The following is an 11,137-nucleotide window of genomic DNA, read 5'->3' as shown; positions in this document are numbered from 1 at the left end:
AGTGGGAAAATGGGATTTCCATTCATGTACATCCTCACTTTGTCTTCTGTATAATCAGCAAATTGTAATTACCTGGAGCCTTCCAGACAGCTTACAGGGTTAGGTGCTGTAAGGTATTGATTCAGCATCACTCCAGCTTGCTTTCACACTAGAACGATAATTCTCTTCTGGGACAAAATCCTGATCATGTTGTCTTCACATTGTGTATCACACCTCACCCAATGGACCCAGGGCTCTAATTCTTCCCCTGGTGAGTGGCATCTTCCTTCCCTCAAATGACAAACGTAACCTCCCTTGCACCTATGCCAAAGTGTGTTGCCACACAACAGAATCCCACACCTGACTGAAAATTGTCCCCAGCTTCATACAAGTCAAGCAAAGAGCTGCATACTACTTTCACGGTTGGGAAGTGCAGAGGTTTTGGAATACCAGACATGATGCTACAGAAGGGCAGGGAAGAAATCAATCTCCCTCTTTTTACAACCTTCCTTTAAGTACTGGAAGGCCTCAATGAGGTCTCCACAGATCCTTCTCTAGGCTGAACAAGCCAGTCTGCCTCAGCCTTTCTTCAAATCACAGGTGCTCCAGCCTGAACACAGACCTGCACACAGTATTCCAGGTTGTTCCTAATGAGAGCAAAGCTGAAGCAGACAATCATCTCTCTCCATCTGCTAGCCACATCTTTTTTGATGGAGCTAAGGATACATGTGTCATCTGAGGTCCATGCACGCATGAGCTTGTGTCAAGCTCTTTGTCTGTTTAAAATTCCAAGTCCTGCTTCACAAGGCTGCACTTTATTAGTTCTTCTCCCTGACTGTACTCAAAACCAATTGGAACACCTTGCATTTGGATGTACTGAAACTCTATCTGTTCACATAGGCTCACTTCTCAAGCATGTCCAGGTCCTTTGGACGGCATCTCTTCCTCCTATTGTAACAACTGTACAACTCCTGTAAATGTTACCAACAATCTTGCTGTGGGTACATTTCATCCCACTGTCTAGATCCATTGATAAAGATTTTGTAGAGTAGTGGTCCCAAGATTGATGCCTGTGGGACAGCACTTGTCATTGGCCTCCACCCAGACATGGAGCTCTTGACCCCAATCCTATGGCTGTGACCATCCAACCAATTCCTTATCCACTGAATAGTCCACCATTAAAATACATGTCTTCAACATACAGATACTGTGTGGGGACATGTCAAAGGCCTTGCACAAGTTCATGTGGATGACATCACCTACTCTTCATTTGCCCAAGGATGCTGTTACTTCATCACTGAAGTACACCAGATGGGTCAGCCGTGATCCATGGTCCTTAGTGAAGCAATGTTGGCTGTGTTGGATCACCTCCTTTTCTTGCATGTGTCTTAACATGGCTTCCAGGAGAATCTGATCCCTGATCTTCCCCGGCACAGACATGACACTCTTGGGTCTGTAGTTTCCCAGCTCTTCCTAGTAGACAACACCCTCGCTCATTCTTCCCTGCCTAACTCTTGTAAACAGCTTGTGGCTCTTGACTGCAGTGCTACAGTTGTGTGATTCTTCCTAGCACTTTTCCATAATAACAAATAGTTAGTAGCTTTATAATTTTCTCACCTGGGATTTTCAGCTCCTGCTTATTTCCCATGATGCATGTACTGGGATAGAGGAACTTCAGATAGGCTTCAAGCTGCATTACGTTTTCAATGAGCTCTCCCTGCTTCCTTTCAAACAGCTCTGAGGGAGGAGAATGCTACCTGAGCTCCCAACCCCTTCATCACGCTCCCAGGGGATATGAGTTCTCTTGATATTTCATAGTCCTCTTGTTGCATCCTCATTGACACCACATGAAATGCAGGATGGAGTACTTCTCCAGCTTTACCAGGTGTGGGAGCTTCTTCTTGTTATTGCAAAGGCAGGTCCCCAACTTCCCTCAGATGCAGCCACTGTTGCGCTTTCCTCTTAAATCAGTTTTGTCTGGATGCCTGATAATATAAAAATAGCATACAGCTTGCAGTGGAATTACCAGGTCACAGTTTGAACCAATGTCTGAGCACCAGCTGAGAAGGCATCGCTTACCCTGGGATCTCAGGAGCAAGCAATGTACCTGAGGGACTGGAAGAAGTGGAGCCTGGATCCACCCCATCTCACCCTCAGTTAAGGGGCTGCAAACAGGGGAGTAGCATCTCTTTAGACAGAGATTGCACTCCTTTGAGTCATCACCAGTCATTACAAGGGGTGAGCCACTTTTCCTTCTTTGTTACCTGCTGTTACTCTTCTTTACCTCTGTTGTTCTATTCATATGAAATTGAACTCCTCCATGTGCTGCCAATATCTCTTTTTCAGGTAGAGTGCAGCAGGTCTCTGATTCTCAGTATCCAAGAGCCAAAGGGTATACAAAAACAAAGAGGATGACCAAGGGCCTCCCACAGACCTTTCTGCCAGATGTTTCAGGTTGGGCTTTTTTCCTTATCTGCAGTGTAGTTTAATTTTTTAATGTCTTGTCCTGGCCCATGAACTACCTCCCTTTTTCATTTCTTCAGAGGTTTCTCATTGCTGAGACCCCGATTTGAAGTCATTCTTTTTCTGGGTCAGTTGATAGAGAGGACTTGCAATCAGACTAAAATGCAGAATATGCACTCTTGAGAAAATGGAAACTTTTCAGAAAGCTTGCATTTCTTTTTTGCCAGTTGGTGGAAACACAGCTTTTGTTTTGTTGATCTCCTCCTCTGCGATTAGATGATGTCCATCTTGCCTTTTCATTCCTCAAAAAAATGGATCTCCTACACAGGGAAAAAATGGCTTACAGACGAATTTCGATTCTTTTCCTACGTTTCTCAAAACCTTCCTCTGCTCTTTTGCCCCATGCAATGATGCCATCAGTGTAGTGCAGGCGTTCATGAGCTTCCTTCTGTTCCAGTGCAGTTTAAAGCATTCCATTGGAAACTGTAGGGACGTGTATCCAGCCCTGGGGCAATCCATACCCAGTGTACTTCTCCCAGTCTGCATACGTATCTGGGAGTTACTCCAATGCAAGTGTCAAACCTTGCACTTTGAAATCTTGAACCTCATTAGGTTCACACAGACCCACCTTTCAAGATTGCTGAGGTCCCTCTGGATGGCGTCACTTCCTTCTAATGTGTCAACCGCACGCTCAGCTTGGTCTTGTCGGCAAACTTACTGAGGGTGCTCTTGGGCCCATCATCAATGCCACTGATGTCGACGCTGAAGAGCTCTGGTCCCAAGGCAGAACGCTCATCTCTGGCTTCCATCTGGACATAGTGCTGTTCAATATAATCCTCTGTCTACAGCTTTCCAACCCATTAATTATCCATCATATTGTTCACCACACAAATCCATACCTCTCCAATTTAGAGATAAGGATGTGGACCGTGCCAAAAGCCTTGCACAGGTCCAGGTAGATGACTTTGGTTACCTTCCCTTTGTCCACCAATGCTGTTACTCCATCATAAAAAGCCACCACATTGGTCAGGCACGACCTTCCCATGGCAAAGCCATGCTGGCTGTCTCAGATCACCTCATCTGTTGCAGCCAGTTCTCCTTTCACCTTTACCAAAGGTAGTATGCTCTCTTGGGCCTGCCTCTTCTTGTGCTTGTTAACATTCCTTGCTATGTTCAGTTCCATCTGTGCCTTGACTTTCCTAATCTTTCTCTGTAAGTCCAGACAGCATCCCTCTACTCTCCCCAATTGACACACCCTTGCTTTCACAGTTGCTACAGTCTCTTCCCTCAGTTTGACCAGCTGATAATTGCATAGTCGTGTCTGTTGTCTGCCTCCCCTGCCCACCTTCTTATTCTGAGGGACAGAGATCTCTTGTGCCCACAGAAAGACATCCTTGTAGAATATCTGGCTTTCTTCCACTCCTTACTCACTCAAGGCAGCTTCTCATGAGATCTCTACCAACAATTCCTTAAATAACCTGAATGCCAGCTGTCTGGCTTTGCTGCTCACTATTCCCAGACTACTGGCTCCATTATCCCAGCACTGGAGTTGCCAGGTGACAAGTCAGGGGTCAGACAGTAATTTCTCTCTTTATGGGTTATGACAGTAAGTTGCATGACATTTGCAGTCACTGTCATGTTTTCCCTATTGGAGCAACTGATACTGACAGAGACAGTTCCCTGGTTCAGGCAGAAGACCTGGCACAGGAACTGGAAAAACTGCAGGGCCTGTTCTGTGGATTGCAACCAATAACTTCAAGGACTGCAGCAACTGTAGGGCTTCTCATGCAACTCGGAGCAACCCCAAAGGGTGTTGAGTGCGTTGGAGCAACCACAGGGCTTTTCCCAGGTGAAGGAGCAACCTCAGCACCTGTCATGTGAGTTGGAGTAACCACAGGGAACGTGCGAGGGTTGTTGAAACCACATGGCATGTAAGGAGAGTTGCAGCAACCACAGAGAGTGTTTAAAGAGTTGGGGCAACCACAGGGCCTGTTGCATGCTTAGCCTGGGTCTTGTTTTGGTATCCAGATGTGCCTCAGAGCCCTGGGAGATTCAGGGAACCAGCAGTGTGTGGTACTCTGCCAGGAGTCGGGTGGCTTGAGATAAACAGAGATGCTCCTGATTGCTGTGGCTGTCTGTACAGGCCAATGTCAGGGTTCTATTGGTTATACCATTACACTGTTTCTTTATGAAGCCTCTGGCTGTGAGCTCCCAGAAGAGAGTGACTGGTGCCAAGGGGAGCAACAAGAGAAATAGAGCCTGTTGCCGTTCTCTCTGCAACACTCGTTTTCCACCCCATAAGGTGCTGCTTTGCCAGCGAAACCGACCCCATACCAGGTCGGGGCCAAATGCTCACACAGACCCCAAGTATAGGTGAAGCAAAATGGCATTTATTAAAATGTAGCAGGCACTTAAATATTCTCGTCCTGCTTTGTCTACACCCCTTGCATTCACGCTGTCCTATCGTGGGACAGCACCTGGCAAGCCCTGAGCATAGGGAACCTGACCCCGTCACACACCGTGTCCTCGCCATGCCTACTACATCTCCCCCTCCCTATGCTCAGTAATATCCCGTAACAGCGCGAACGCAAACGCTACAATTGTTCCCGATACCTGTGATACTCTATACTCTATGCATTGGTCCCTAAGTTACTACATAATCCTTAGCAAGCAATTCTGAAAGCACATAATCACACACGGCAGAATAGTGGTAATACACACAATTACTAAAAGTGCTAATACTATGTCCTTAACGATCTTCGCAATCCAACTCCCGAAGTTGCCAAACGTCTTCTTGAACCCGTCTCCGATGGGGTCGTCGTCCACCTGGATCCTCTCCGTATGGTCTCGCAGGGCTTTCAGCGCTTTATGGATGGATACGCTGTGGTCGCTAAGATTGAAGCAACACATTCCTTCTAGGTCTTCACATTCATGCCCCTGTGCCAGGAGCAAGAAGTAGATGGCTGCTTTGTTTTGCAGCACCGCATGCCGAATGCTGTTTGTGTCCTCTAGCATCGCATTCAATACTAATGTTGTTAAATTCGCCTGCTTAACTGACCAACATGCTAGGTGTTCTATCTGAGCCAAGCTCTGTGCTGCAGCAACCCCAGAGTCGTTCAGAGATTTTATCAAACATGCCGTTTGGCTAGCTAGATCGGTGTTGTTACGGCAGCTGGAATGGTTTGTAGTGTACTTAACAAAGGCTTCTAATGTGTATTGAGAAATGCCCATTAGGCAAGTGCAAAAGAGTGAGGTAGCCGATTGCAAACTAAAGCAAAAGTTGTTTTGGCTCATCTTATTTACCTAAGTAACCCGTAAATTCCCTGACAGTGATAAAAGGTGAATACCCTGACAGTGACAAAAGTGAATTCCCTGACAGTGATAAAAGTGAATACCCTGACAGTGACAAAAGTGAATACCCTCGCTCCCTGTGATAAAGCAATAACCACCACACACACTAAACATAGCATTTGCCTGATAGAAAGGCATTTTCTCGTTGACAGCAACGGTTGAGTCTTCCTCCACGCTTCTCCCGGCTTTCCTTCGGGGTTCCTGGGCTGTCTCCTTCTTCTTCGGTGTTCACAGGAGCCATACCTGCAAAACTCAGAGTCCCCCGTTACTGTTCTCTTTCTTCAGATCTGGTTTGACCTTTCTCGCCGGGATCCACATGACACTTCCCGTATCGACATGTTTTACAGCAGCATACCCTCTATTCTGGCCCTACACTGGGCCCTGATATGGCCCCACTGGCCGCACCTAAAACATGGGCCTTGAGCCCCTTGATCCACTGCCGGATAGCCGGGGTGATGATAACCAAAGCCCCCGTGCGCCATCATCACTCCAGTCACTGCGGCAGCAACCTCGCCTGCCACAGACGGATTTGACTTTTGTTTCTCTACGATATACTTGATGGCCTCACCGGGGGTGTGAAACTTTTCCGGCGCCGCTCTTAGCAAAGCACGTACGTCCCCGTTCGACTTTTGATAAAGGCAGTCCAGAATAACAGGGTTATGGACCGCCCTAGGAAGGTCTGACCCTTCTACAGCCTTTATCAGCCTATTTGCAAAATCCTGAAATGACTCCGTGGGGCCCTGTGTAATTTCTGTCCACGGAGTAGATGGCTCTGCATTCCTTGCGAGCCTTCTAAACGCCTCTAAAGCGGCGTCAGATGTAGCAATTAATTCCCCAGGTCTCAGGTGGGCAACTTGTGCTTGGGCAGTTAACAGACCTGGTGCGCTACCCATCAATCTCTGAAGGTCGGAGTTGTGTAATACGTTCGCTGGATCGTTTTGCGCTGTAACCAATAATTGTCTGAGCCGGGCCTGCCACTCCTCCTTCCACAATGTATACTGCACCGGCTTCAAAACCATACGCATCAAATTCTCTATATCATAGGGCAAGAGAGGCCCCTGTGCGGTAAGGTTCTCGAGGGCATTCATTGTTAAGGGGGATTTCAAACCCTTTTTCTCAACTGCCTCAAGCACCCTTGTAATCCCTTTCGGGTCTAGAGGAACCCAAATTGGGCCGTTTTCTGAGGCTACAACCGGAAACGCAGCTGGATTCGCTAAGCCCTTTTCTTCTGCTGCCTCTTTAACTTTAGCCCAGTCAGTAACCGGGCCCCCCCACCGGCGCGGGCTCCCTCCCGGGTGCGGGCTCCCACACCGGCGCGCTCCGCCTACCGCCCTATCGCGTTCTTCAAGGGGCGGTTCTGGCTGTGACGTTTTGTCCAAAGAAGGGCATAAAGACGGAGCAGGGTAAGGCAAGGGCGGGGCTGTCGGCTCACATGACTGACTCGGCGACTCCTTCTTCTCCGTCTCTCCGCCTCCGCTCTCCGCCGTCGGCGCCATCTTTGCCTCGCTGGATCTATGAGAAAGCAAAGACCCGCTCCCGGCAGCCCCCGTCGCGCTCCGGTCCACCCCGAACCCTCCTTCTGCCTTAGCCGCTTTAAGAGCCTCAAGTATCAAGCCCCATGTTTTAAGCTCTGAGGCTTTTTGGTCGGACATGGCGCGCTGGCACAGCGCCGCAGTGAGTGAGTCCCACCGATTTGAATCGAGCACCTGTTTAGGGGAGTCCAGCTCACCCTCCTTTTCTAGCCGCGATAACACGGCCGCGATCTCCTTCTTAGAAGGAACGGTCCTACCGCAATAAGTTTTACAGAAATGTAAAAGTACCTTAATTACTTGATCCATAATTACACACGCGACCTGCCGCCACCTCACAGGTTCCACCGCAGTGTGTCTTCCGTAGGCGACCTGCCGCCACCTCACAGGTTCCACCGCCTTACGGGCACGCCGGGCAGCTACTACTCACAGGGTGAATCACGTCGGGGTCGCCATTTGTTGCCGTTCTCTCTGCAACACTCGTTTTCCACCCCATAAGGTGCTGCTTTGCCAGCGAAACCGACCCCATACCAGGTCGGGGCCAAATGCTCACACAGACCCCAAGTATAGGTGAAGCAAAATGGCATTTATTAAAATGTAGCAGGCACTTAAATATTCTCGTCCTGCTTTGTCTACACCCCTTGCATTCACGCTGTCCTATCGTGGGACAGCACCTGGCAAGCCCTGAGCATAGGGAACCTGACCCCGTCACACACCGTGTCCTCGCCATGCCTACTACAAGAGCCCACATGGGAAGTACCTGAGCATGCAGAGTTAGCGCTCTGTGTTTATGTTTATGCACCATGACCATCACTGTGGTCCTTTTAACAGCAGTTGGGACACCCAGTCTCACAGATATCTGCAGAAGGGAAAGAGATTGATGAAGTCCATCTCCCTCCTGCTTGTAAGCTCATTCAAGTATTGGAAAGCCACAATGAGGTCTCCAGAGTCCCTTCTCTTAGCTCAACAAGTCAGTCTGCATCAGCTTTCCTTCATAGCAGAGGTGCTCCAACCTTCTGATCATCTTCATGACCTCCTCTGGTTTTACTCCATTTGCCTTATGTCAGTGCTGGTGGGCACAAACCTGGACACGATATTCCAGCTGGGTCCTCACAAGGACAAAGCAGAGAGGGACAGTCACTTTTCTCACCCTGCTAACCATCTTTCTCCTGATGGAGCTACCTCCCTCTCCCCTCACTTCCTTCCTTCCCTTCTTTCCATGATTGCAATGCAGTCATCCTTCTATACATCCATACTTGCACCCATCCATTTGGGACTGTTACCATCTCTCAAAATATTACTGATATCAGTAAAACAGAAATTTCCAGTAAAAACAGTCATGAGCTATGTACTTCAGTAGAAAAAATGGGGAATACAGCTTGCAGCGGAACTGCCAGATCACATCCTGAACCAATGGTTCAGCACCAGGTGTGAAGGCATGGCTAATCCGGGGAGTTCAGCTGCATGCAATGTACTTGAGTGACTGGAAGCGCTGATGCCTAGATCCACACCTCCTCACCCCTCATTCACAGATGAGGGAGTAGCATCTTTCTGGTTTGACACTGTAGTCCATTTAAGTCATCTGCAGTCATTGGAAGGGTTGGGAATTTTTTTTTTTTTACATGCTATTGCTCCATTGTGTTTGTATCCTGTAGGAGCATACTGCCATCATCTTCTTTTGCCATACACAGCTCCCCATTCCTGTCATGAAAAAATGACAGTGACACCTGGGATCCATTTGTTTATGCTCCTGATTGGCCTTTGGCAGTTCAGAGAGAGGAGGGAACCCATAATCTCACTTATTGTAACTTCAGCTTTGGAGTGTGTATAGCCAGGATACATCCAGGCAGAGAAGAGCTTCTAAAAACACCACCCACTCTGATAGCCCTCTGTTCACAAATGACACGTTGCTCTCCACCTTCAGGTGTAGAAGTGTGTGAAAGGAAAATTAGGCACGTTGGGCTGTAAATAACACACTTGTATTTCACCTGCCCAGAGCTACCTAAACCATTTTAATCCAAGCAGTTTACCTACCTGCTGGTTGTTTAGATGTCATTCAGTGGTTTAACTCTAGGAAATGTGAGCATCTTACAGAATGTACTTCTGTAATCACAATCTCCACGTGCGCAGCAATACCTTTTCACAATGCAGCAGACATGAAATATTTGGTAAGGTGCTGTCAGTTCCACTTCTTGTATAGTTGTAACCACTCCCATGGAGTATTTTCCACCATTCATAATTAGGTGCAGAGATAGAGCATTGGTCACCTTTCTCATTCAGCAATATCTAAAGCCAACTGGATGGCCTACAATTATTCATATTGACTATATTCACTCTCTCCTTCGGGGGTTTCTGTAACTTGTCATGAAGGACTCCATATTCCATAAATGCTCCTGTAAGGCCAGGAGAAAGATAGTTATGGTCTCCACTATGGGTCACGACAATAAATTAACATTAACAGTCATTGTCAGTCATTGTCTTCTCTTATGTACAGGGGCAATTGATACTGATACAGTTGGTTCCCTGGTTCAGACAGAAGGCCTGGCACAAGCTCTAGAAAAACCGCAGGGCTTGTCTGGAGGGTTGGAACAACTTCAAGGCCTCCTGCAGGAATTGAAGCAACTATAGGGCTTCTCATGCAACTTGGAGCAACCAGAAAGAGTGTTGAGTGGCTTGGAGACACCGTAGGGCCTATTGCAGAGGAAGGAGAAACTTCAGGGCCCAGCCATGAGTTGGAGCAACCACAGGGCCTGCTGTGAGAAATGGGGCAACCACAGGGCCAGTTGCATGGGTTCAAACAACCACAAGGCCTCTCATGGGAGTTGAAGAAACAGCAGGGATTGTTGCTAGGAATGCAGCGACTCCGTGGCCTGTTTTGAGGACTGCTGAAACTACAGGGACTGCCACAAGATTTGAAGTAACGACAGGCTGTAATGGAGGAGCTGGAACAACTGCAGGGTCAATAGCAGGGTTTGCAGTAACTACAGGCCTGTGGCGGTACTTGGAGCAGCCACAGAGCACAGAGCAGGGCTTGGAGCCACCACAGCAACTGGCACAGGCCTCAAAGCAACCATAGGCACTGCAGTGAGGGCTGAAGAAACCGCAGGGCCTATCACAGAAGTTGGAGCAGCCGCAGGGCCTGTCACATTGTCATTAGAGATAAAGACCTTCTCTTCTCTTCTCTTGAGTGTCCTGAATAGCATTGATCGGGGTACAGAAGGCATAGGCCAAGCGCCATACCACTGCAGTGATGGCTGTCTCTCTACAGTTGACAGAGTGATGGCATATCTGCTGCAAACAGTTTTTCTGGACCCAACATGTTCTCGACTGCAGTTCCAAAGCACTGATCATGTCCAATCTTCTCAGGGCCTGCTAATATCCTCCCACACAGCCTGACACTGCAATATGGTAGATCTCTGGCTTGTATTAATACAGAGCTGCTTAAGCATAGACAAAAAGAGAAACATATTCAGGAGACACAGCACTAGGATCATGCTGGTTTGAACATCTCAAGGACATTTAACATTCTCAAGAGCTATTGTAACTAGGCCAAAAGATAACGGGTAGGTGAAGGAGAAAGAAAAGTGAGGAAATGGAGGAAAACATGGCCCGTTCCCATAGTCTGGCTCTCTAAAGACACAAAGGAAAATGTGTAATTCTTCATAGTGTCTGAGAAATGGTTCCCTACGTACGAAGATGATGATAATATGGAGTACAAACACCAGCTGAGTAGACACCTGAGCAGTAACCTGAACACATCAGAACTTGATGTGACATGTAACAGTAAATGATCACCTTCTTCCAGCCTCCTAAGG

General features: G+C 47.9%; 1 protein-coding gene across 1 annotated transcript; it reads right to left on the bottom strand.

The window, feature by feature from the left end:
- Positions 1-5,425: 5,425 nt before the first annotated feature.
- LOC149915834 (uncharacterized) lies at positions 5,426-8,053 on the bottom strand. The gene has a single exon (XM_090150861.1). It carries the CDS (start codon positions 7,629-7,631, stop codon positions 6,135-6,137), a length of 1,497 nt encoding a protein of 498 aa, XP_090006987.1. The 5' UTR covers positions 7,632-8,053; the 3' UTR covers positions 5,426-6,134.
- Between the last annotated feature and the right edge of the window lie 3,084 nt (positions 8,054-11,137).

Source organism: Phasianus colchicus, chromosome 15 (genome assembly GCF_987193195.1).
Source record: "Phasianus colchicus chromosome 15, bPhaCol1.hap1.1, whole genome shotgun sequence".
Classification (NCBI taxonomy): domain Eukaryota; kingdom Metazoa; phylum Chordata; class Aves; order Galliformes; family Phasianidae; genus Phasianus; species Phasianus colchicus.
The sequence above is the reverse complement of the archived record's forward strand: the minus strand, read 5'-3'. Positions and strand labels throughout refer to the sequence as shown.